This window comes from Polyodon spathula, chromosome 16 (genome assembly GCF_017654505.1).
Source record: "Polyodon spathula isolate WHYD16114869_AA chromosome 16, ASM1765450v1, whole genome shotgun sequence".
Lineage (NCBI taxonomy): Eukaryota > Metazoa > Chordata > Actinopteri > Acipenseriformes > Polyodontidae > Polyodon > Polyodon spathula.
In genome coordinates this window covers 12497772-12524293 of record NC_054549.1, presented here as the reverse complement: position 1 = coordinate 12524293, position 26522 = coordinate 12497772, and the positions used below count along the sequence as shown (strand labels likewise).

At 40.2% G+C, this 26522-nt stretch overlaps 3 protein-coding genes across 16 annotated transcripts; 1 reads left to right on the top strand and 2 right to left on the bottom strand.

Annotated features, from left to right (window-relative positions):
• Window positions 1–186: 186 nt before the first annotated feature.
• Window positions 187–11639, bottom strand: LOC121328583 (cyclin-dependent kinase 11B-like). 8 transcript variants are annotated; one of them, XM_041273366.1, is made up of 21 exons: window positions 11537–11595; window positions 10733–10783; window positions 10225–10355; window positions 9666–9781; window positions 9364–9491; window positions 9075–9228; window positions 8249–8430; window positions 7468–7590; window positions 7165–7266; window positions 6715–6831; window positions 6514–6588; window positions 6038–6264; window positions 5517–5607; window positions 5284–5405; window positions 4985–5090; window positions 4744–4865; window positions 4441–4548; window positions 4026–4142; window positions 3546–3694; window positions 1801–1993; window positions 187–1504 (listed from the first exon to the last, which is right to left on the bottom strand). In XM_041273366.1, exons 3-21 carry the CDS (start codon window positions 10333–10335, stop codon window positions 1412–1414), a joined length of 2436 nt encoding a protein of 811 aa, XP_041129300.1. In that variant the 5' UTR covers window positions 10336–10355; window positions 10733–10783; window positions 11537–11595; the 3' UTR covers window positions 187–1411. The 8 variants fall into 8 exon arrangements, with proteins under 8 accessions (XP_041129300.1, XP_041129299.1, XP_041129298.1 ...); XM_041273365.1 differs by having other exon boundaries at window positions 7165–7263; window positions 10703–10783; window positions 11537–11586; XM_041273364.1 differs by having other exon boundaries at window positions 7468–7587; window positions 10703–10783; window positions 11537–11585.
• Window positions 11640–13001: 1362 nt separating this feature from the next.
• LOC121329254 (solute carrier family 35 member E2B-like) lies at window positions 13002–21108 on the bottom strand. Of its 5 annotated transcripts, none has more exons than XM_041274754.1 (10): window positions 20818–21108; window positions 20204–20280; window positions 18303–18754; window positions 18070–18205; window positions 17835–17962; window positions 17589–17709; window positions 17442–17495; window positions 17130–17202; window positions 16615–16760; window positions 13002–16287 (listed from the first exon to the last, which is right to left on the bottom strand). In XM_041274754.1, exons 3-10 carry the CDS (start codon window positions 18580–18582, stop codon window positions 16068–16070), a joined length of 1158 nt encoding a protein of 385 aa, XP_041130688.1. In that variant the 5' UTR covers window positions 18583–18754; window positions 20204–20280; window positions 20818–21108; the 3' UTR covers window positions 13002–16067. The 5 variants fall into 5 exon arrangements, with proteins under 5 accessions (XP_041130688.1, XP_041130686.1, XP_041130689.1 ...); XM_041274752.1 differs by having other exon boundaries at window positions 18303–18750; XM_041274755.1 differs by having other exon boundaries at window positions 18303–18726.
• Window positions 21109–21808: 700 nt separating this feature from the next.
• On the top strand, window positions 21809–26500 carry LOC121328369. Of its 3 annotated transcripts, none has more exons than XM_041273000.1 (9): window positions 21809–21897; window positions 22495–22593; window positions 23032–23200; window positions 24094–24242; window positions 24649–24825; window positions 24916–25035; window positions 25294–25380; window positions 25529–25671; window positions 25999–26500. In XM_041273000.1, the coding sequence occupies exons 4-9, from the start codon at window positions 24180–24182 to the stop codon at window positions 26084–26086; spliced, it is 678 nt and encodes a 225-aa protein (XP_041128934.1). In that variant the 5' UTR covers window positions 21809–21897; window positions 22495–22593; window positions 23032–23200; window positions 24094–24179; the 3' UTR covers window positions 26087–26500. The 3 variants fall into 3 exon arrangements, with proteins under 3 accessions (XP_041128934.1, XP_041128933.1, XP_041128935.1); XM_041272999.1 differs by having other exon boundaries at window positions 21818–21986; XM_041273001.1 differs by lacking the exons at window positions 21809–21897; window positions 22495–22593; window positions 23032–23200 and having other exon boundaries at window positions 23209–24242.
• The last annotated feature ends 22 nt before the right edge of the window (window positions 26501–26522 follow it).

The following is a 26522-nucleotide window of genomic DNA, read 5'->3' as shown; positions in this document are numbered from 1 at the left end:
GACACAGACAATCAGCGTATGCAGTAAAGGGTTAAAGACGAACAGCTTGCTGCTTCAGGGTTTTACACTCTTGCTACACACTGGCCAGGATTCCAGTAATTTCAAAATGTGTTGGTTACATCTGACACCCTTCAATTCTTTTCACACGACCAAGCAGCCAGTCCTCCTTGGTCAATGTTCATGCTGTTTTTAAATTTGCTATTTAAAAAAAAAAAAAAAAAAAAGTCTCAGCATCCCTTTCCAAATGCAAAGTTTCGGAACTATGAAATCAAAAGAACAAAGTCCTTTTCATTATGGCTGCTTTCACCTCTCTCGGTGACTTAATTCAGAGTTAAAAAAAGAAAGCTAACTGGCAGTGTATTGAATTGAGGATGAGCAATCCAAGCGAAACTGGTGACCCAATTGTTAAAAAGCATGTTTTAGAAGTTCTAGCTTCATTATAGGACTGCTTTAGTCAAAAGAACACTTGTACGGTTACATGCAGCAAGCCAACAAACAATGCAGGGCTCTATTGCTTCAGGTCATAGAACTGAGAAGAGAAAGAAACACAGTATATCTTGATCTTAAATTACCTGAACCAGCTGCCAACAAAAACATTTTGTTCTTTCTTTTTTAGACCAGGGGATATAAAGCTTCCTTCTAATGCAACAGTAACACTTGTATTAGACTACAATCTGCTTACTCAAATCTTAAAACACACAATATTCATTTTGATTTAAATATCACAGCGACAAAATAAAGCAGCAAAGTTATTTCTAAAATAGTTTAATACTTTTTTTTTTGTTTTCTGTATACCACCTCTAAACTAATACCCTTGTGTATGAAAAGGTCCCAAACAAGCTGTGATATTTGTTTCTTACCAACTTTTTACTTTTTATTTTTATTTTTTTTAATTTTTAATGCACCCTGGCCATTGGAAAACAGTACACAAAATGTCAAATAAAAAAAATGGTAATTTATTTACTGATCTAGTGGGTAGCACTCCTATTTAAAAGAAAAAAAAGAAAACAAAAGCTGGCATTATTTCAAAATCCAATACACAGCAATAAACCTGGCAGGCTTTTGTTGTGCTTGGGGCAAGGGATGTCGCTCCAACAACTTATTTGAGCCTTGCAGTGCTCCATGGTTTCTCCTGGTGAAGACGGCTAAGTACTTGCTTGGGAATAAGTACTTCGGATTAGCTCTCCAAGCAAATGAAGACCCCATATAACGTGCAGCGCTTGCTGTCTATCTTGCAACTATAAGAACACTGTCACTGTTCCGACATCCAGTAATGTCAACAGAAAGGAAAACACGAAAAACACAGTCTCTTCCGTGCTGCAGAAATGCGTCAGAATCCCCAACGTTGCAAAACTGATGAGCTGCACATCACTCATGTGGAATCCCCAGTCCTCTACGCTCCAGCGAGGAATCAAAACTTGAGGCTGAAGCCGGGACCGGCAGCAGAGGCCCCCTGATTTGTGGTGGTCAGGTGGAAACCTGTATCTTTCAAATCATCATCCCCCTGGGAAATAAGAGAAAGGAGCAGCATGTGACTGAATGTGGGAATTAACATTAAAAAGAGAAGCCTCAGTGTTCGTCCTGAGGTTAAGTAAATGTGTTTATATCCTGACCTTTACTGGTCTTGCTGTGCCAATACAGAATCATTATGGGTTTTGTAAATTGTCAGCATTTTGACATCAATTCAGTATAACAAAACCGGAGGGAGGGCGACTACAATCTATGAAACAAATCGTGCCAGTGCACCAACTTTAGCTACCAGCCCCCCTAAAGGTACCATCACAATGACAGCACTCTTACCAGTTGGCTGTAGCCCAGCCCCCCCTCGGGCGGCCGTGGACTGGTCCCTCGTTTCACCCTCTGCTGCTCGCTCTTGGCTGGCCAGGTGGGGAACATGGCTGGTTCAATGGGCAGGGGAGATTCCCGGAAATACTCGTGTTTCAGAGCCTCCTCTGCAGTGATCCTCTTGCTTGGGCAGTATGTCAGGAACCTCCTCAAAGGTAAAGAAAGGACTCACGTCAGGTGATGGGGTTGTAACTGTTAAGAGCCTTATTCTTGTGATACATCTACTTACTGATACATCACCCACAGAACCCGTCCTCCCCCACGTCTTAAAATAAAAGATTCTTATCACAAGGGTTCTATCCTGGTTAAATAAATTCATTTGAAATCTGAATTCTAATTCAGCTGGCACCTTTCTTCCTTTATGTGTTACCATGGAATTGTTTGGTTCCAGATTTGGTTTTATTTGATTATTTTTTAAAAATCACCCAAAAATACCACTAAAGCAAAACTGGCTTACAGACCTCTGCTCCCTATCCTGCCAACTTCTCTGACAAGCTAAAAGATGCTCCACCAAACAAGGAAGCATCTGTTAAGATCTCATGGAAAATCTCCCCTACTGCCAGCCTAAACACCGATTTCAATCCCAGACTTTATCCAGGAGAGTGGATTATTTTGGTCTGCTGTAAACACAAAGGAAGCCAGACACACACTGAATACTTTCAGATGCAGGAGTCATGAAAGCCTTGGCCAGATAGAGCACTGAAATGAACGAGAGCCACACTAGAGTGTGATATTCACAGCAGGAGCGTTACCGCATCACTGCTGGAGAGTTCAACACTCCCACACTACATAACAAAAACTGTTACCAAAGACAGTCAGAGCCAATAAGACATAGCAATAAAACTGCAGTTATTTCTTGATTGTCTCAAAACCCTACCTCCTCTTTGTAAAATAATGACTTCTTATACTATAAAGCCGATTGAAACATCTGAAATACATTTGCATCATATATAGGGTATTAATATTCTGGAAATAGGACTCCCATGTTTCCTAAAGCTAAACATGAATTATACAAAAGCAATTGGTTTCAATTCCTACATCGTTCAAAGCTGTGTTACTATGTTATAATTATCATGTTTAAAATATGAAATTTAAATTAATATATTAGTCTGTCAAGACACGTAACCCATTATACAGAACTCATCAAGTTGCTGCCCATCGCCTTGTATTTAGGAATTGTATTAAGCTTGCCCGCACTTGTGATATTTGGCTCCAAGGAGCAGAAAGTTTGGAGATCAAAACGTTGTTGTAACACAGCCCCGACGCTGATCTCTGCACATGTGGAATGATCTATAAATCATTCTCACGTTTATGGTTGTGCTTCCAAAGAATCACTCAAGCTGCAAGAGTTAACACTGCAGTGATATCTGGCATTTCATCCTGTGAGAAATAGATGATGAGAGTCTCTCCAAACTCTAAGGTTGTAATATTAGAGCTATGAATTCTGGAAGGACCAGACTCCAGAGCCGGGAAAGATGACCAGACAAAGCTTCAAAAGTATCCGCTTAAGAACTGGATGAGAAATTTTACGACTCGGTCTTAAACACTAAATGTGAAGACTGGAAGAAATAGAGAAGGAAAGCAAACAAACACTATCCTGCAGATCTCTGTTGATTAAAATAAACATACGCTGTTTCTGATGCACAGTGCTTTCACTTACAAGTGTATATGCATGACTTTACCAAGTGGAAGAAACTCACTTGTTCATGAGGTCGAATCCCTGGTCAGACAGCAGCGCCCCAAATCTCTTGCGGAGGTTGTTGTATGGATACTCTGTAAATGTCATTTTCTTCACCGCTGGCATCTCATTGTACCCAGGCCAGATCTTTTCACTGGGGCTTCCCAAATCCTAAAAGTTCAGACATACTAGGCTCAGCCAATTTTCACAAGAGTCTTATAGCTCACCCATAAGATTTGATTGAGCAACTGAGTTATTAACACTGCCGTCTAGTGGCGCAGAGTGTCACTGCCTCTTCTGCAAGCAGACTTAAATTACAGTAGGCTTACTACCAATAGATATAGCACCAAAGATTTTCTTTATTTATTAATGTTTTCACTGTTGGAATGCACAAGCAAATGTTTTAAAAATCCAACAGCCTTTAACACTGCTTAAGCTTTAAACACACTGCTGATAGATTTACTGTACAACAGCATACATATTAATGATCAAAACTTTTTACCTTGAAGATTTTGTTAATCTGGTCAATTTCGGATTTTCCCGGGAAAAGTGGCTTCTGGGTCAAAAGTTCTCCAAATATACATCCTACTGACCACAAGTCTATCGCAGTTGAATATTCCTATACAGAAAACAAAAGGACTGGCATTAAGGCCGGAAAGTTGAAAACACACAAAATGGAGAAGAGCAGTTAGGTGTTTAGTGGTCTACAGAAAGCATGCAAGAAACTTGTGCCGCTACACAAAACCAAACCATAGATAAAGTGCTGCACTGGAAACACAAGCTGCCAGCGTGAATGAATAAAACATCCTCACTAAGTGATGCAAATCAGCGTTTTCAGACAAGTAGTCAATGATGTTACATGTCATCATAAGACAAGGCTTTTCCCCAACATTGAAAACGTAATTCATTTGACAAACCTTGGCTCCCAGGAGCAGCTCGGGTGCTCTGTACCACAGCGTCACAACCACCGGGGTGTAGGGCTTCAGAGGAGAGCCGTACTCTCGAGCCAGTCCAAAATCTCCAATCTAGAAAAACAAATTAAAAACTCAGGACTGAAGGCAGCGAATACCTCTGCACTCCAGTCTCGGATGGTTGAGGGTGTCACCGCTGTGCTGTAGGAGGTGCTTTCCAGAAGTCAATTCCACTGCTGCAATGGGCAAATTATTTTCCACGTCTCTTTGGAAAGCACGACTTAAAAGCAACGTCAATTTCTCGGTTACCTTCAATATCCCTTTGTGGCTCAGAAGCAGGTTGGAGGTCTTAAGGTCCCGGTGAAGAATCCAGTTGTCATGAAGATGTCTGGTTCCACGCAAGAGCTGAATCATCAAGGTTTTTACCTCACCTGCACGATGCAAGGAAGGTCAGAACGAGGGGGGCGGTTTTGGGAAACCATGGGTCTATGCTAGCTGAGGAAATTAAAAATATCCACACAAAAAAATATATATATTATCTTGGCTTTACCTGGTAAGAATGGCTGCTTCATTGTCTCCATCAAACTCTTCAGGTCATGCTCCACGTAATTCATAACTATATAGATCTTGTCCATGTTGCTGCCAACCACTATTTCCTATAGGAGTCAAATTGAAAATGTTACGTTGTTTAGATCTTGCTTCTCTCATGGGAAATCTTGACAATTATACAACTTCATAGTGCGAAATGATGATCTCAACCACTGTCCGTAGCGCGCTTATCAAATGGATTGTTGCAGCCGTAATCATGGACAGGAGTGGATGCATTTCAAATACAGGCCCTCTACTCACCCGAACAGTGACAATGTTGGGATGCTGAGCTTTTAGGATGGTGTTGATCTCTCTCAGAGAGGTGATAGGAAACCCTTCCTTTTCCTTCTCCATTTTCAATCGCTTTAGAGCCACAATCTCATCTGGTGAAATGCACACAGACACACGCTGAATTAAAGGACTTCTGAACAATTTTAAACAAAGTGCTACATCTTGCTTTCCATAAATGCTACAGTGAGCTAGCTAAAATATACCTGTCTTTTTATCCTTGGCTCTGTACACCACACCGTACGTTCCCTCTTCAATTCGGTTCAGACACTGGAATTCCTCCACACTGCGACAGCCCTTAAAATAGACAGAAAGCAGACCATTCACTTACAGGCAAGTCTGTTAAACTGAAGATTGCAATACATCTATAGAACATGTATCGCCGGAATCATAGACCCAAGAGTACATGGAAGGGTTATTGTCAACATTCCCAGAGGAATTCTTGAATGGTATTGCACTTTGAATTAAGCATTACTAGAAAGCCCTGAGCGGCTATGAGTTTACAAACAATGTGCTGGCATTGGAGAAAAATGTAGGAAAAGAAACCCATATTTGCAGATGCCTCCACATACGTCAGTCATCAGAAATCATTTCACTTTAAGTTTGAATGCAGCTAGCAAATTAAACTGAAAATGCACCACACTCTATGTTCTTACGCATGTTCAATCGCAGCTACAGTGAACCACAAGGCGAGCTGGATCCCGCCCAGGTGGGATGCCGTCAGTACCTGAAGAGCAGGCAGGTATTTGGGTAGCTCTTTCTTCAGATCCACAGGAGACATGGGCGGAGATTCAGGGATATAGTTCCCTTCAGGAGTGTTGGAGCACGAGTGTGAGTGGAGGCTGGGCTCTGCCTCCTCTCCTTCCTCCTCCTCCTCTTCCTCCTCATCCTCCTCCTCCTCCTCCTCTTCCTCCAAACTCTCCTCAGTATCACGGTCAAACCGCGACTCTGTCACTGTGGGGGAAAAGGGGACACAAAGACCTGAACATCAATGGGCACTGCTGCTCTAAATCAAGTACATTAAATCAAATGATGAGAATCGTCCCATCACATGAAGGAAACTACATATGTTGAGCTAATAAAAAAAATGAGATGCTGGGGTATATTAAAAGTACAGAATGGTTGGTTTCAAATAGACCATTAAAATTAAAAACACAGCAAACCAGACACAGAACCAGCAGCGGCAAAGAGAGACAGACATACCGACTGGAATGTGGATCCCGTTCTCCCTCTCTTCCTCATATTCTTCCTCCGTCTGCTCTACTTCACTTACTTCATCTGGAAATAAGAAGAGCAAAGCTTTTCAGCATCTTGACCCTTTTCAGATCAGAGGCGTCACATACTTGCATTAGGAAGAGCGTGTGACTCGTACTGTGCCCCTCCCAGAGCTTCTGTATTGCTTACCTGCAGTCTGTTCAGACCCATCCTCTGAATTGGTTGCAGACTCTCCTCCCTCTCCTTCTCCCTCACCCTCCGACTCGCTACTTGTGTCCTCCTCTTCTTCAGAACCCGTGCCTGACCCTGGGACAAAATTAAATAACCTGAACATTACATTACCATGCCAGCTTTTTATCTGACTTACAGCAAAACAAAGGAATTTGATTTGCCGGTCAGTGTTACAGCACTATGCCTCATTTAAGAAATACACTGATCCAGCAGTGGGTAAACAGATCCTGCTCTTGCAAAGAGGTGTATGGGCAGGCATAAGTAAAAAGCAAAAGACATGCTGTTGTGCGCAATGCTATGTAAACGGATGAAGACAGCTTACTGCACCTGTACGGCACCATTGTAACAAATGTCATGAATGGTTAAAGACAATCTTCATGCATATAAAGTGCAGCCCAGTGGGGTTACCTGTGGATGATTCTGCTGTGCTGGTCTTTCTCTCGCTTTCACTCACATCCTGCAGATCAGACAGCAGGTCCCTGTCCTCCTGCTTCTCCTCTCTCACTGCTGCTGGAAAAGGAAAAGCTCTTTCCTTATCATTATGAACTTTTAAAAAAGACACAGAAGAAAATAAACGTCAAAAGCGACACCACTGTGTCCTCGCTGACTGGTTGACTAAGTAATAAAGTAGACAGATATGAGGCAGGGTTTCTCCTAACTGAGTTTATGGTACATCAAGTTTGAGGTTCCATGTTAAAAAGGTGCTCCTACCCATCCTGCTGCCCTCTCCCAGGTCCTGCCTCTCACGGTGCTGCCGGCTTGGGCTACGGCTCCGGTGACTCTGCTTCCCTTTCTCCCCATACTCATCCTTAGGGCCCCTGTGATGGGACGCTGCTGTGAAGATATGCAGCACCATGAGATACCAAGGCAAAGACTTGGGAGAACTGACTCCTAATGTTTCTTTTTATAATAAGAGCACCATAGGGACCAATTCATTTTCTAATAGGTCTTCATATTGAGCTGGTCACAAGGATTAGATTACAGTGCAACCGACATAGATTTTAAAACATCTTGCAATGCAGAGAATTAAAACCAAAAGGCATGCATCTTGATAAATTCTCAATTATCTCTATTACTGCTTATAATCTTAGATTTCAGACTGTTTAAGTTTTTCAGATCATAGCGTTTGTACAGAATTTGGAAATAAAAAGGCATTCCATTTTCTAGCTCCATGGTCTTGGAATAAACTTCATGAAGAACTGAAAAGTTCCGTCTTGATCCCTTTAAAAGGAGTTCAAACGAACCATTAACATCTATGTAGCCAAGACATGTTTTTTTTACCGGTGTGCCTAAATTGTTCCTTGTAATTTGATTAACTTGTTTGTATTGCTAGTGCTCATTTGAATGTGTTTTTTTGTGTATTATATGCCACCTTCTTGACCAGGTATCCCTTGAAAAATAGATTATAATTTCAACAGGCTTTTCCTGGTTAAATAAGGACCATTTTAACTGCTACTAAGGGAAAAACAGAAGGAACTTGCCGAGCACTCACCTTCTCTCCTGGCCTCGCGCTCCTTGCGTCTCTCCTCGGCCCTCCTCTCACGCTCCACTTGCTCCCTCTGCTCTTTCTGCTGCTGCTCCCTCAGCTTTCTCTCTCGCTCCCTCTGCCGCTCCAGCTGCTCCAGGCGGTCCCTTAAAACAGGGGAAGAGGGCGGGAGCTTAACAGGATCTCTCCTTAAGCCCACCCAGACATTAATCTCAGGGAGCACAATTACTTGTTATGCCAGTGAGATGCATTGTTAATTCACAACTTACACAACTACCATGCAAAAAAACCCAACAAAAACTCATGTACTATTTATGCAGAACAAGGGTACTCATTGTGGTCGAAAGCTACACATTCTTTGATAGTAATGTAAAATGCCTAATGTGCATGCCTGAACTAATCCAGGACACAGTCAGAATTTAGAAACTGTAAGCATGTAGTGCATAGAGCATTAGAAAAAAAACAAAAAAAAACCGCCTCATTCTAGCCACCTGCTGTCACTGTATTACATTTAATATTGTGTTTCTGTTTTGATAATGGTATATACCAGCACCCCTCCAAAAAGTGAGCCAGTCTGTTTCCAGGGCAACTAAATGACATTCATAAGTTTACAAAGGGATATCTAAATATTCTGATATTTAGAAAAAAATCATACAGACAAGGGTTAATGAGACATTGGTATTGATGCTATTCACTAAGCAGGCATCTTTCTGATAAGACCTCATAATATTTTGATATTTGTAACTTATGCTAACTAGGCAAAAGAAATTAACTACCTAAAAACAACTGAAAAATCTATGGGGGGCCCTAGAATGACGTGAGTGAATCTCACCTCTCTCTCCTAGAGTTTATCCTAGCCTGCTCTCTCCGCTTCTGCCTCTCCCATTCCCTCCTCGCCTTGTCCTGCTCTTCGCGTTGCCTCTTCCTTCGTTCATTTTCTCTCTCCTTCTCTTTTTCTTTATCCTTTGGCCGGGCATGTTTCACAGCTGACAAAAAAAACAACATATAAAAAAAAAAACAACCATGGTGACTACATAGTTTGTTTTCATTAACATAACTGAAGTAACAACTGAACTGCGCATGAGGTATATGGGAATATTCTCTCCTTGCATGTGGTTCACCTCCTTCAGCGGAATTACTGCGGTGCCGCCTCTTCTCCTTTCTTCTGTCCTCTTTCCTGTGATGAGATTTCTCTTTTCTTGGTATTTGCTGTGGTGGTTTAATTGCCAGGGAATCATCTTCTTCCCCTCTTGGAAATGGATGGACAAAAAGTAAGTACAACCGCTTGTGAAAATATACAGCTTTCACATTTATATAGGATTAAACATATGCGGAGAAAGCAAAAAGCAAGATTCGTTATTATAAAAAAGCCAAGAACAAGCAGCAAAGCTCAGCAAGACGACGATAGCTTTATTCTGCCTACCTGTCTTCGGTAGACTCTTCTCGCACGTATGGGGAGTTACGGATTGTTATTTCCATCTTGTGGTCCTGAAGCTCGCCTTCCTCCAATGTATCTCGCTTAGAATCCCGCTCATCCGTCTGGGGAGAGAAACAAAGTACTAACTCACTGCACAGAACAATGATAAAAACCATCCTAATAACCCGAAAAAAGAAGTCACGTTAAACAAGGTTGTTTCCACTGGTTTCATGTCTTAACGGTTTTTCATGGCTGCCATTGTAGAAACACCCCCCCCCCCTTTTTGGCACATGTAGAATCACTTCCATTGTAATTTTACCAGATAATACCGTGGAGAGACTTCTCTCTCTCAACGTGGTGTACCATTATTGTGGGGCAACTGACGGGCTTTTTTTTTTTTTCTATTTGTAATGGGCGGGTTTGAGTGTTTTTTTTTTTTTTTTTTTTTTAAACCAAGAACTAGCCCTAGTGAAACCAGAGTCCTGACAGGCAGTACAATATATACATACAGTGAACAAGTTTACATCATGAGCAACATCTGTATCTGGCTGCCATTGGGACTCACAGTTTTCGGCCGTTTGGGATCTGTCTTTTCTTCTTGCTCTCGTCTACGTTTCTTTTCTTGGAGGATTTCATCCAGCGTTTTAACTTTCCAAGTGTCCTTTTCGTCCCCCATCAGCACTAGCTCAGCAGAAACTGAAAAAAAAGAGGAGACAGAAAAATCGAAATGACATTAAAATGACAACAGTCAACGTATTTGTCATTATTATTTCAAAACATATGTTTTACTTCTAAACAGGACTCTAGTTTTCAACTACTAGGGGGAATGGATTGGTGGAGCAAATAACAGGCAGTCTGTCAGTAACTGAAGAGACTGGAAGTTAAGTGTTGCCAATGATAAGAAAAATAAGCCGTTTTCAAATGCAAGGCAAATCTACAGCACACATTTACACTCAAGCGATTTTGAACTCGGTTTTCCTTTCTTGACTACAGTGTTTATTTTGATTATTGTCTGTGATAAACCTAGAAACATATAAACTTACCCTTCCCAGTACCCATTACAGTACATTTACCTGAACAAGGCTCGGTATCCTATCCGTATTCAGTACCTTCATACTTTTTCACTGGTAAAATAAACACAGGTGTAAAAAAAAAAAAATGCGAGCCCAGTAAACAAACTTTTAAAAAAGAGCACACAAGTGTATGAAAAACAGTATGGATCTGATATACAGCCACACTGTTTGGGGTTTACTTAAACTGCATGCGGTGTACAGCCACTATCAGTAAAGTATCACAGCTGCCTGCTTGTTTGCTTCCGCCTCACCATATGTATTTTAATATAAAATGTAATACAAACTTATGAATGAAAAAAATCCAGGGTATGACAATTTTGGCCAAAAAGAAATTGAAGCACGGTGTACTGTACTACATTGTAAAATAATGCAAAATACACGCTTTTTAAACTTGTAAGAAATGTAGAATCCATTTTACACAGGTCAACAAAAGCTTGGTCTGTGCGCACCAACAAAAAGGCCGCGTCTATTTTTCTTTACTTTACACTATAATTTTGTATCAAAATCAAATCTAGTGAAGTTTAAAAAAAAATGCTGTGACGTAAACACATCCCTATTGTAGTTTTTTGTTTACTTAGTGTTTTTTAAACTAATAATGTTGCTCTGGATTTATAAATAAATCGAGGACACTAGATGTTGTTATCATTGATGGATCCCCGGTGCTTGCCGCTCTTTATACTTGATAAGTTCAGCTATAATATCCATTTAGCTTCGTTAAACACTGTTTTATTAGAGGTCTGGTGTTTAATTGTACTTTTGTTGTTTATTTGTGTAAAAAACCAGTATAAATTAGTTTAATCTCACCTGCACTATGCTTCACGCAGTTAGAACACCGTCGCAGAGAATTACAACCCCTTTCCGTCGAGAGGCGCGCTGAAATGACGTTGTCTTCTTTTAATTCTGCTGTTGTGCTAATGGCCACCAGGTTTTTGTCGAAACTTATTCTCGCCAGCTCCTGTTCAGATTTGGCTATTAAAACTGCTGTGAACACAACCTTTTAAATTCTCTGTATGTTAAACATTCTGGAATCATATTGCAATCCCTTATCTTCTCTCACCTCCCTATATCTAATACATTTAACCCTCAGATGCGCCACTGTATTTTTTACACTACATTCCATACATAACCCGTTCTCATGCGCTCCACTCCCATACAGGTGTTCCTTTAATGCTGAATGCACCATAAGAAGCCTTATTAATGCTGCTTCTTCCTTCCTATTCCACCCTTCCATTATTTTAACCTTACTTTGAGTCTTATAAAACGCTCTACCTTTTTTTCTGTATCTCATTTACTCTGCCATTCATTAATAATCTGTTTGTTAATAATTCTATTATATTCATTTAAACCATATTGCACATACATATCCAGTGACGTCACTCCCTGAAGGCTCATTAATTTGCAACACATACTAATGCATAAAGCCACTAAGAAAGACCTTTCAAGTTTCATTTGAATTATAAATACTGTATTCTATGGAGTTGGACAGTGTGTTATAAGCTGCACACAGTACTCCTTCTGCAAGTCAAACACAAGCCAAATGTATTGTAGGTTGAAGAGAGATAAGTATTGTAATAAAAGATAAACATACTTATATGACCATAGACTTCAATTAGGAAGGTGAAGTTTGTATTTTTAAAAGCAATAAACAGTGCTCGTGGTTACAATGTTCTTCTATAGTTTACAATTTAAACAACATCTTTTTTTTTTTTTTTTTTTAAATAATTGAAATAAAAAACCAATCGGAAAAGTCAAACCTGGGGAAATACATTTATTGATTTGTTTAACATTTACATTTGACTATTTTTAAGGTCCACAGTATTTCACAGCAACTACATAACCAGATTTCATTATCTTGAACCACACTAGCCACTGCTTAATCAATCCCAGCATTCATCAATGCAACAGTGGCCTCCTTAGTACCATTTCTGTTACCAAAACCCTGACTGTGTTGGTTGGTTTAAACATAAATGGGTTCCCTACAAATGTATACCTGTACATAAAAATGTTTAAAAGTAGAATTTATGATTAAGAACTGATAAAAAAAAAAATAAACACACAAATATATATATATATATACATATATATATATATATATATATATATATATATATATATATATATATATATATATATATATATATATATATAGTATATATATATATATATATATATATATTGTGTATGTATATATATATATAATATATATATATATATATATATATATATATATATATATATATATACACGATATATATACCAGAAGGCAGCATCCTAAATAAGTTGTGTGCTATAGTTCTACATGGTCTTCCCCAAATAATACGACACGACCCGATACAAGAAGAATATTCTTGTGGGTGTGCCAAAGAAACCAGTTTTATAGTGCAAGGACACAGGGTTATAACAACACAACAATCTCAGACATAGCGGTTACAGCAGGGTCATCGAAATGAATGTCACAAGAGGTGAATTTGTGAAGTTTCTTTCAGTATTTCTAAAAATCCTCTGACAACGAAAGAAGGTGCTTCTGCTGTGATTAGTGGTCAAAAAAATGGCAGAGAAGACAATACTGGTAGAAAGCAAACTTCCAACATGAAGTACCATGAAAAATCCAGTCCTTTCTGTGTTCTTTTGACCTGTCTGCAGGGAAAATGCATAGTTTAGGGCTTGTTACTCACAACTAGCGTGGCTGGCTTCATGATGAACGTGTCTAATCAGATCAAACATAGAAAAACCTGGGGAGTACATAGCTTTTACACTACCCTTACACATACTGTCAAAAGGAGGTCACTGTAAATTAAGAACACACTCTGGTTTATAAAATAGACATCTAAAATAAACACTGAACATAGTCATCCTGGAATATAAAAAGTATAATTTCTCCATCCACAGGTTTTAAGAAGACGGTTTCAAAATGAAATAAATCCATTTCTCATATTCAACAGCTGTGGACAAGCACAGAACATTTTAAACAGCGATAGACATGTGGCTACAAAACAGGGCCCACAGCCCACTGGAAACTGATACAGCAGCTATACTGGGCCTCTGTGATTACCAGCGACAGAAATGCAAAAAACATTTTAACATTACCAAGTTGCATTGGCTGATGAAATCAATTAACATCTTGTTTTAATTCACAAGCTGTTGAAAAAAAAATTGTATAAATGAGAATAATTAAATATTAACTGTATTTAAAATGGAATATATAACAGTTTCATAGAAAGTGGTCCTAAACCATGTGGATAATTTCACAGTGGAAGAAGTATGACATTATAAAAACTAGATTAAGAGTCATACGGTGATGAGGCAAACATATTGGCCCAGCCATACATGCACACTGTGACATTATTAGTCCTAGTAATAGGCCTCATGTCTACATATACTGCACCTGTGGACACAATAATCCCTCATTGTGGTACATATCTCAAGCAAGTTACTAAATGCACTGCACTGCACGGACAGTAGAGAAGACACTGGAGTCTAACCTAGAAGCTAAGAACAAGTGGTATTCTAACTTGGCTCACAAATTAATATATTCCTATTCCGTTTTGCTAAACACTTCATTTTTTTAATTTAGCTAGTAGCTAGTTTTTGGCAGTAATGTATTTTACGATAACATTGATAGCCTTCTTAGTGCACTTCACAGAGTGAGCTGGTAGTTTTTACAGCTACATCAGAATCCTTAACAGGAGCAAACGGTTTCTGGTCATTTCGATAAAACTGTACTCATTGCGTTTAATATTGGACCCAGTGTTTCTGCAAAGAAAAAAAAAATCTGTGAATTTCCTGTGGGTTTCCTATGAAAACTCAGGAACTGCACAGGAAAAAGCTGCTAAAATTGTTAATATTTTTTTAAATAACGGGATTATCAGAAGGCGCGTTTGGTTGTTGCTCAAAGGCACGTGTGCAGAACATCTAAAGAAACTGAGTAAATGAACTGGCTCCAATGGCAATGTTAAATCACTTTGTGTGGGTGTCGTGCATCGTTTGGACCAGAAAAAAAAAGAAAGAGAACAAAATATCAGTGAAGTTCTTTGTTACCTGAGCTCTAGCAAAGTCGGCAGATTATCTGTGGTCCCCACAGCATCCTTATCCTCCACGCAACACATTCAAGGACACAGCAATTACATGAGCTGTGTGTTTCAATTCACTGTCCCTCGAGTTTAAATGTCAGTGGTCATGTTTTAAAACCACTCTGTCATCACTGCTAACATGTAGAATGCACACCTCTTATAATTGAGAGCTTCTGCACTGTACAGTTACACAGCTGATTTACATCTTCAAGCCACAACTGCAATTTAGTTTGTTGGCTGTCAGATGAGGCTAGTATGAATTGTTATAGGAGCATTCAAAAGGAACAGAGGACCTTGCACATTATCCACTCCTTTCACCACCTTCCACTCTGCAAGCCACACAATATGCAAAGTGTACCTGCTGTATCGACTGTCTATATTGTTCCATTCTACATACCTATCTGCTCTATATCCCACTTCATACAGCTACAAATGAAGCCCAAGTTAAACTACAAAGCCGGCATACAACAGGCGTCTGTCTATCCAGCTCAGAGGTGAGAACGGTATCCTAAATGACAAAGATTGATCCGGTATTAAGAATCAACCAATTTTTATTAAGACTAAGCTACATTATCACAGTGTTGGGTTTTTTTTTGTTTTGTTTTTTTAAACCCAATTGTGCAAATTTGTATTTGCTATTGTGACTATTTTATACAGTAGTAAATCACATTAGTATCGCTGAATAATTGGTGAAACTAATATTCAAAGTGACAGTTGTCAGCACAGATTTTTCACCATTCGGCTGCTTCTGCACACTTTGTGGAATGTACCAACACATGTATTAGATTAATGGCTAGGCATCCAGATTTTGACTTTTTTGTGCATTTTAAAAGGTAATCTTTAAGCATTCCCCGTACAGCGGCATCGACAGCAGATTGGTCAATGATTAATTCCACAGTTTATTGCTGTCTGCTTGTGGCAAATGAAGGAATGCATCTTCCTGTCTTGCCTACTACACTGTTCAGAAAGCACACTAAACCCCCTGGGGTGCACTGAGGAGTGAGGGGGGGGTGGGGGGGGTACTGGCACAGGGTCACTTTTGACCTTTGCCAATCCCCCACTCCTTACCAAAGTGCCACGTCTTTATGGTGGCACACTTGTACTGCAGCGGACTGTACCATGTTGCAGTGTGTGATCCTTCCTTGCAGGCAGAATTGGTGTGAGTATCTTTGCTGGGTTTTGTACTCTAAGTGCGTCCACGCTTTTGGAAAGGTGTGCACAGTTCCAGCAGGAGCCACTCCACTCTGACCCCTTCATTGTGGACGCTATTTCTTAGCTGCTTTGCTGTCTTCCTGCAGGTCCACTGGGCCAGCTGGCTGGGCGATCGCCTGCAGGCTTTCTCGCTGGTGCTGGTTGGCCTTGTTGTAGAGCAAGACCCCGATGATCACCAGCACTGTCCCCACTGCCGACAGAGCCGAGATGCTGTTGCTGAAGACGATAATGCTCAGCCAGATGGACAGGGCGTGTTTCACTGTGCTGGCCACACTGGAAGAGACCATTAAAAAAAAAAAAATGACGATCAGTTAATTCATTCTTTTAGAAAGAATATTTTGCATTATTTAAATAGATCCAAAAAGTGTGTTTAACTAATAAATTCTCTGGTGTAATGTTAAAATAAATAAACAAACAAGCAAGTAAACGGTTCATTAACTAACCTTAGAATTACAATAATTCAGTTTTATTATGTTTTATATGTCATACAGTTACAATTGTGATACAAACATAATATTGTCATAATCTGGTCAGCCTACCACCACCACTGTCACTTTTGTTAACTTTGAAGGACAGGTGTCCCTTTCTCCAATCTCTCACCTGAAGGTGACAGGTGAAATCCTGCCCATCAGTGCGTACGCCGTGACGCTCTGCAGGTGAAACAGGACCCCATCGAACAGGAGCAGGAGGAGAATATCCTGGCTGAAATGAAAACTGCGCCCACTCTTTCCAATCACTGGAATGTCCTATTGGTAAAACACACAGAAAAAATAAACAGCTGTGTTGTGTGAAGAAAGCACAGCACCTCGCCCTGGGGCGTGATCGCTAGGGTTTTAACTTCTGTTTTGAAAAATGCATAGGAAAGTCCCTGGGTTGACTGTAACATGTATGAACCTGTGACTACCATACATTTCACATATATATATATATATATATATATATATATATACACACACACACACACACACACACACACACACACATTTTTTAACATGGTAAAATGTCTGATTATATATTGATTACATATGTATGCATTTTATTAAACAAAAATATATGCATGCATTTTACTAAACATAAAAATATATATTCCATTATTCCAGACTTTCCCAACTCACCATGAGAAATATCCATGCTGGGATAAGCATGATCACAGCAGCAGCACTGGTATAGAACTGAAGCTCTGGGGGACTGATTGGAGACAGAATAGCAGAAGTGCATAAAACCAAAATCACAAATGCAATCTTATAATACAAATAAAATAATAAAACAACACTCAAAATGAACTTGTACACTGTATTTGACACTGACGCTATGCACTACGTATTTAAAAACATTCTCAAACAATTACCAAGAAATGTAAATGTCATAACTGCAAGCCATGTTCAATTTGATATGGTTTGTTCCATTTTTCCATAACTTAATATTACCTGAATTTGTACTTGTCTCCACTTAGTAGCTTTTTAGAAAAGACATTCTGTAAGCTGAAATAAAAAAAATTTAAAAAGGGATTTAGTTCGGGTTCAAAGCATACAAACAAAATCAGTAGATCGGTGAGATCTTCTGTACTTTCTTACCAGTCCATGATGTTTGTGGATAAGGCTGCAGAAAAGCCCAGCATGTTGAAGCTGATCTCTGTAGCTGTACATAGAGCTAATCCTGCCATCACAGGGAAGAGAGAGAGGTTCACCCATAGACCTGCAAATAACAGCCCCTGTTAGAGATCTAACATCACAGGGGACACAGAGGTTCACCCACACCTGCAAATACCAGTCCCTGTTAGAGATCTAACATCACAGGAAACAGAGAGAGGTATTGTGTACCTGTGTACTCTCCGAGTATCAGCCTGGACATGATCACAGTGAAGATTGGAGCTGAACTCTTCACCGTCTCTGCAAACGAAACAGCCACGTTCTTCAGGCTCACCAGCCCCAGGACCACTGTTGCAAACCTGTAAGGTACAAAGCAATTCTCTCTAACTGCCTTCATCTTGAATAAATCAAACACCATCACAACTAACAAGAAAAAAAGAAACATCCCGCTTTGTTATCATCTTACCTCATTAATCCCACAAAGAGCATGATCATGATGAAGTTGGGTGGGTACTCAGCACGAGCTTTGTGTTGATACAGGCAGCACGGGACATACATCTTCATGAAGCCTATGATGGAAGTGGAGAGCATCTGAACAGCACCTGGGAGAACACAGCACCGCGTTGAGAAGAATGTGCCGGGCAAGACAGACCAAACTGAGAGCATCCTGTATGAATCAAAACAAATCCAAAGGCTTACCCAACATGCCGGGCTCCCCCTCCAGAAGCGAGAGAATGTACTTGTTGAGGAACAGCGTGCAGAAGCTGAAGAAGTACCAGAGGCCCAGGTAGGAGAGGGCGCGGGAGTTCCACACGCCCGAGTGCGACTCGATGACGGTGGTCTCGGTGATGGTGATCTTCAGCACAGTCTCCTCCGGGGAGCTGTCGCTACGCGCCAGCACCACTCGCTCCGTCCGGCTCCCGAACAGAGAGAAGCATTGCCACGGAGACCGTTCCCTGGGATTGCCTTCCTTTGACATGATCGCCGAGTGTGGAGCTTTGAGGAGCTTGATGGGTCACACCAGGATGGAAATGGGGCAGGCTCAGCAATCAACAGCGGTGCTCCATTTTCAGATCCCTTGGGCTCTTCTTTGTGGTCCCACTGATCCCTTTAGCATTACTCCCTGTCAAGTCAGGGCATCAAAAGGCTAGCTCAGGAACACAAGAAAAGCATGTAGTTACACAAAGATATCCTCATTAGTGTGATTTAAAAGACCGCACTGAGGTTTTTGTAATACCATCTGCTACTTAGGCATGATTTGCTTGCCTAAAGAGCTATATAATAACAAATACAATATGAAAACACTGCCCTGTAAAATAAACAAAAATATCGCCCTCACAATAATAAATTCAGCAGTTTTGATCTTTAAATAATAACTGGCTTGGCAAGTTTTTTTTTTCTTTCTTTCACTTCTGCTAAGTTTGAGACAACCTCCTGCAAATAAAACCTGAAACCAGTTTCTTCAAATGCATACTGGTCCTCATTACCCAAATCCAAAAATCTCAGGGAGCTGTCAGTTATCACACTAATGCTGGAGGTTAACTGAAAACTCACACCGAGACTCGGCACGGTATTTCAGAGAGGATTACGTGCAACTGAAAAGCTACACACAAGAAGCTGCTGGTCCAACTACTTTTGAGGTATAGCGTTTATTACAGCAGAAAACTACTTCTTAAGTCAACACAGAAGCATTGCTTAAAGTAACAGTGATCTTTCCCAGAGTAACATATACTGTTATGCTGAAATCAGTACAGCATACCTACAGCTAAGTACAGATTACATTATGGCACTGACAGATTTCCCAGCACATGCAGAGTGGCAATAGTATTCGCTTGTTCCTCTGGGTCCTTCACTCATTTACAGCAACAACACATTTATTGGACTGCAGCCTCTTTGTTTTCTAAATCAAACAGTCAGAGACAGAGCTGAAGCAGCACAGCTTCTGTTGCCTTCTCTCCACATCTGGGTTCAATTCTCCTCTCCAATCTGCCTGGGTTTGATACCATACTGTACTTACTGAGTAAACGTGGCAATTTCAGGAGTGCCTTTCTGCCAACTTCAAGCAACTTGTTAAAGCAGTTTTATTCAAGAACTCTTATAAATTGTACTGTAAATTGATGAACTGTGGCCATGCACTTTACTAAGCAATCAACAAAAATTATAATTTGATTCAATCACAAAAAACAATTCGGAATTAATTTAAGTCCTCTCGCAAGACATGTGTTTTCACAATATTTGTATTTCAACAGTTGCATAAAAAGTATTAAATTGTAATACCTACAAATGACAATGCACGACATAAACCAGCTTCAACATGCTGCTTAACCCTTCATCACCACAAACAGGACAAACCTGCATTAACACCTTTCCGCTGACTACACCGGTTACTCGATCACTTGATTAAGTATAATAATCGAACAATGCAAGCACAACCTTCCCTAAAAGGGAAAAATACTACTCAGCTCAGTGCTATTCATTCACACATGATTTTCTAGTCTTCGATGGCTCAATAAAATATAACCAGAACATGCAACGTCACATATATACAGGTTAAAAAAAAAAAAACAGGACGATTGCATTACAGTAATCTGCGTACTTACAAGATAAAAATCTAGGAATGAAGAAAGGCAGTACACATTGAACCGAGATCAACAACTGACTTACGAGGAGGACTGACCTGTAAAAAAACAAACCATGTTTAAACTAGCAGATATTTGTACAGTCACAATAATTTCCAGAAAAAAAAAATCATATATAACCAAATCACTAACCAAAACTAATGCCCTGTACAGCAGGGATGGCAATAAGACTCCTGTTGCATAGCAGTTTCACACATTCCAGGTTCTAGTATGTGCCTGATTAGCCCCAGTGTATATAGGTAGCAAGTTTAGGCGTGTCTTATTAAACTCACAGTAAAACCAGGAATGGATTTATCTACCATGCAGTGGGAGTTTTATGCTTGGCGGTTCTGCTCGATACTAACCACTTAACTTTGACACATTGACTTCTAAGGGGTCTTTTCATAATCATATTGAATTGCTTGCAGTTAGCGAACTAACAAATGTTAAAACTACTCTATCGTGTTTATTAAATTACGTTATACGGTATTGGTATAAAACTACCCGCACAATGAAAAACAAATGCATTTAGTTAGAACGATGTAATTAAATAAAAATAATTAATAAAAACGCGTCAAAGAGAAACCGATTCTTACCATTTATTTACAAGACGGTCCATTCGCCGGAGCAACACAAGCATAACAAAGCACCTGGACAATCATGAACTCACACAGTGTTTCCCATCGGGTGGACAACCATCACCCCTCCCATTTGATTCAGTAACAGCAGCATGGCAGTGCTGCGGATAATAATAACTGTTAAATCTAGTGTTCCCTGTCAGCGTGTGTGTTATGCCTCTTTTCAACCTTTTTTTTCTGATACCCCCGGACCTCCAGCTAAACCTCAAACACACAGCCCTTTGTTTATCGATTAACAAACTAAACTCGGAAACCCGATTCAAGCCCTGTTGTAGTAATAGGACGTGCTTCTATGACTTATTTATAAAGCGTGCTCTTATTCATTGAATTATTATGCATGTAAGACAAGTTTTATTTTGCTCCAGACCCCCGGTGAACGCCCTTTACCTGGAACAATGACTCAGAGAGACATTATTTGTTGTTCAGAGATGGTAGACCAGCTGTTAGGCTCTTATTGTACGCCCTTTACCTGGAACAATGACTCAGAGAGACATTATTTGTTGTTCAGAGATGGTAGATATATATATATATATATATATATATATATATATATATATATATATATATATATATATATATATATATACACATATATATATATATATATATATATATATATATACACACATACATATATATACATATATATACATATACATATACATACATACATATATATATATATATATATATATATATATATATATATATATATATATATATATATATATATATATATATGTGTGTGTTTCAGTCCAAACACAATAGAGAATTAGCTTTAAGGTTTTTTAATGTATTTATTTACCCTCACCACCAATAATAACTTAAAACTAAATTAAATTAGCATTGCTCGTGTCAGGACATTAACGCCGACAAGTGATAACAAGTGATGCAATGCTGAAAAGCTCCACTGGGTGGCGCGGTTAGACTTTTTCAAGAAGCCGTTTAACAAAACGTCATCAGATCTTATGACCCTTGATCACATACCAAAAAACACAACGCAGGAAGCTGCCTGAACAGAAACGCATTCTTATAATGGTAATAGTTACCGCAATGGTTTGTTTATTCATTTTCAAAAATGCACGAAGAATTTCAGTATAAAAACGCTTGAAAATGGATGATCGCAGGTCGGTATCAAACATGTTTTGCATTGAAACAGCACCGCGTCCTCGCTTTCATCAGTTAGGGTGTTAAGAAAATATTTACTTTATTTATTTTTTACTTTCAGTATATATTGTTTACTGTTATCATTGTAGTCAAAGGGTTTGTTTCAAATTTACCGAAAGAAAAACCAGACAAAAACAAGTCATACCTATTTCTTGCAAGCGCTCTGCAGACACACTGTGCTGAAACCAGCTTTACAGTATTCTGAAGCTCAGATTGTTTGTACACAGCCTTCAATTGTATTAGTCCAGTTCGGTGACTCCCATTGCGTAGATCAGGTTTAGGGTGCTAGACACGACTGAGGTATTATTCAGCAGAGCAAAAACCCTAGATAAGATCGGGTGAGTATAAATAATATAGGGCAGGCAAGGAAACGTTCGGCTCTGTTTTTGACTTTACGTTTCAGTTTTTTTGCTTGTTCTAGTGCGAGCAGTAGCGGTTCATGTTTACATTTTTAAATTCTGTTTTCAGTCCACTACCCGTCCACCGATATAGCGACACAGCGCAGACTTGCCTTCCCCCAACCTGAGACCCAGGCACCGGGAGCTGATTCCCACTCCCTGCGGTCCAGTAAGTATCGATAGAGCTTGAGAGCACTCGGGCAGAGCTATGCATATGTCACCTTGTTCCCCTTCACGTTTAGCACAATATTAAACTACACTTACCTGCTGAGACAGGGCTGAGGTATCGCTTGGCACCCCACCCACCACGGACTCACTGACTGTGTGTGACCCTGAGCAAGTCACTTAACCTCCTTGTGCTTCTGTGTTCTTTTTGTACCTGTCTCTCCTACATATTTTTGACAAAACATACCATAAACAAGACTGCTAGTTGTGCAGATATATTTGCATGCCTTACATGTGCTGATACAGATTTTAATTTCCTTTTAATGTGTCTATGATCCGTCTATGATGTTAACTGGACCAAAATCTCAGCTGAGTTTGCATCCCTTTTGAAAACCACTACTGGGCCTTGTGTTGAACATTATGTGTTATGTTTTGTTTTCAGATCAAGCCCTGGTCAGAGCTGACATGCCTGGTGAAGCTGTATTACTGCGTGACAATCAGTTCTCTGCTGGCTGTGCTGGCTGTCACAGCTGTGAACATTTACAAACAGATTCAGAACCCCAGCTACCACGAGGACTTTACCGTCTCCCTCATACAGCTCGTGGGAATCTGTGAGAAGAGAAGAATACATTGATTATTCTTTATAGTTTCAGCATTTCGTTTTCTTAACCGTTGTTACCTACAGTATATAGAGAGAATGGGTTATTGTGTTGGAACTTGATATGGGTATTTTAGAGCCCAGTGTATTGGAAGTTAGATCATTATTTTTTAAAGAAGGAGAATTCTTTAACCCATTAAGTACCAAATACAGCTGTATTTATGTAATTTGATACATTCCATTTTGACTTTTGCAGTTAAGAAAATTACTATAACAATATAGTTCAAGAAACAACAAGATTTGCTGAAGGCGGCTGTTATGTTAGTCATTCATTGGAGTGATTGTCACGACATAAAAGTGTGGTCAGTAAAAGGAGAGGCCCTTTAGTTCATTTTCTTTTACAGTAAACAGTTGGTTTTGTAATGTAGGACTGTTTCTGCTTTTTTTTTTTAATTCAGCTACTCAGTGTTCAAATTGTGCAACCCTTTTTCCTTCCCCTAACTAGCTGGCTCAGTTCCCTGTGATGTTTTAATGTCTCTGAAGGTGTAGCAGCATAAATTAGCTCTTTATCACATCAGCAAAAGGACAAAATACCCTGAAGTTGTATTCTGAGTGTCCTGTAGATGCCTGTAGCACAAAGCTGGCTCTTTGAATCAGTTGCATAGTGCCCCTGCAACCAGAAGACACTTCATTACAAAGGATAAGTGGTGGTAGAATTAGTTAGCAGGAATTATAGTACAGCGCTCCCTCACTAGTTCCCATGAACACATGCTAAGCACCTACTATACTTTACTCCTGTACTGATAGACTGCCCTCGATTTTAAGCCAGATTGCAATAAGGGTACACGGTCCTTTACAAAGCTGAGGTCCTTCAATAGCGGTCGCTGTGTGCTGGTGTCTCCGCAGTGTTCTGCTGTTACTATGTGTCCCGCGGGATCCTGCAGGAGAACCGCCAGGAGCTCATCGTCTTCGTGGCGAGCGTCTTGCTGGTGATGATCCGCTCGATTGTTAACTTCGCCGTCCTCCCCGCTTCCGAAAAGGACAGCCTCATTCTGGTGGGTCGCCCCTGCATGCTGTCGGAATCGTACTCTTTGTAGATACAAGGCAAACTTGCGAAGCTGCCCAATATATAGGGCAGATATAGTAGTGGAAATTTGACTGGCAATGTTTTGTAGTTACAGCAAATAATCACTAGGGGCAGCGACTTACTTTAGACCCAAGCTTGTTGGGGTGGGGGTTTGTAAATTCCTATTGTAGTATATAACAAAGAGGTATTATTTAAAGGCTGACTCAGTGAATGTAAACTGGAAAATCTACACTGCTGAAACATTTATCCCAATTGAATTACAAACACACGCAGTGCCTTAGTCTCTGATTGTATTGAGTGTTGTGGGAATGGCTTGGTGTTTTGCGGTGGTAGTTAGGGCTCAATGCAGCCCCGCTGTTGCCTCCTCTTGGCAGGTGCGGTTCGTGTGCATCGTGTGCATCGGGCTGTTCCACGTGATCTGCAGCACTCTCCTCATCTGGAGCCCCAACATGATGGCGTTCCATGTGGGCGGGGCTCTGGAGAGCCTGCAGGAGCAGTACTTTCTGCTCAATGTCTGTTTCTCCATGGTGACCTTCGACCTGCAGGCCCAGGTAAACAAACGCCTCTAAAAGTTCTGTTCTTTCTTCGCACTCCGTTTGAATGAGGCTTTAAGCGAACCGCGGCCTCCTTTCTCTCCTCAGATCTGCCTGTGCATCTTGGTGCTGACCTCAGGCGTCTACAACATCTCCTTTTCCCACAGCATCATCCTGGGCTTTGGGATCTTCTGGGCGTGTCTCACATCCGCTGTCGGGGTGATAGCGGTAAGCACAGCTGACCCTGCCACTCCTAACCATTCCCTTAACAGCAGGGATTGTTATCGCCAATATTTAAACTTGTGAGGGTATTATTAGTCAGTATGGAGGTTTTTGAACAAAGACAATCAGATTGTCATGCTCCTGCTTTTCACTATATGTGCATTGTCAGCTAATGAGTCACAAAAACATTACACACAGTGGTAGCTGTTTCATTAAATAAGTGTGTTAAGCTTACACTGAAATAAATGTATTTTATTCCTCCAGGTCTTAAAAGAACTGAAGCCTCTTGTTTGGGTGTTTATGTTCCAGAACTTGCCAGAATTGGCCTATCTCATTTTTCTACTGTATCAGGTAAATGTTCCCCGCGTACACAGACATTCGCCGTCCTCTAACCTTGTAGGAATGTTCTTATTCAGAATTCCATTGGAACTTTCTTTTTGTGCCAGTTCCATGTGTATTGTCCTAAGGTTCTGATGCCAGGCTCTGGTCTTGTGTTTAGATTATAACACAGTGGGGAGCAAGGGGGTCCTACGCCCTGGAAGCTGCTGCAATTACCGGCTCCATCATCTCAGTGGTGATCAAAGGCGTCCTGGTCCTTGACTCGGCTGTATCGGAGCTTTGGGCAGGGGCTGCGGGAGAGGAGTAAGTACTCTGTTGAGATTAAAGAACACTGGATCTGTGGGATATGAAGCCGTCTGAAACTAGTAAGCTCTATTGAAAATGTTATGAAAGTAAGATACCTATAGGCATCATTAAGACATCATTGCTTCCATATTTTTTCAGGCTTGGAGACTGATTTCCCAGCCCAGTCTCTATTCAGGCTTCAATAGGACTTTTCTCAGGGGCACAAACAACACTTGAAGAGCTACCAGCATATCGTGGCTCTGTGTGCACACCCATGTACAGTTCTTTCAGTTTAACATTGTTTTAAATCTCATTCTCTGCAATTCAAACCTGTTTGCTTTTCAGTGTTTGCTTCAGAGCAGCAGCAGTAGCAAAGCATTTTCCTGATTTGAAGGTGACATCACTCCGGCTAAGCTGCGTGGCAAAGTTCTGACCACCGTGGGGCGCCAGCACAGCAAGTTCTACAGCAGGACTGCTCTCATGGACTGATTACTCAATTCGAGGAGGAACGGAAATCGGAGATCAATGGAGGTTGAGTAATCTCAATGAGATACTCAACTAAATACTCAGACCAGGTGGTTTGTCTTATTTTATGTACAGACGGTGCACTGGATTTAGAAGAAATACAGTTGCAGTTTTGTGGTTTACTGCATTGTCATCGTTAGCATAACACCAAGCCTAAGACGTTTGATTATTATTTATTTTTTATTTTTTTACAGCTTGGTAAACATTTTCTTCATTGACAAACGCCTTCTCAAGACTTCTTTCTGTGTTTCAGCCAAAACAAAAAAAGAATCGTAAAGGTATTTTTATACAGATGAAACTGTTCAAGAATATCGGACTGTACCCCTTTTATTCACCCATTAGTC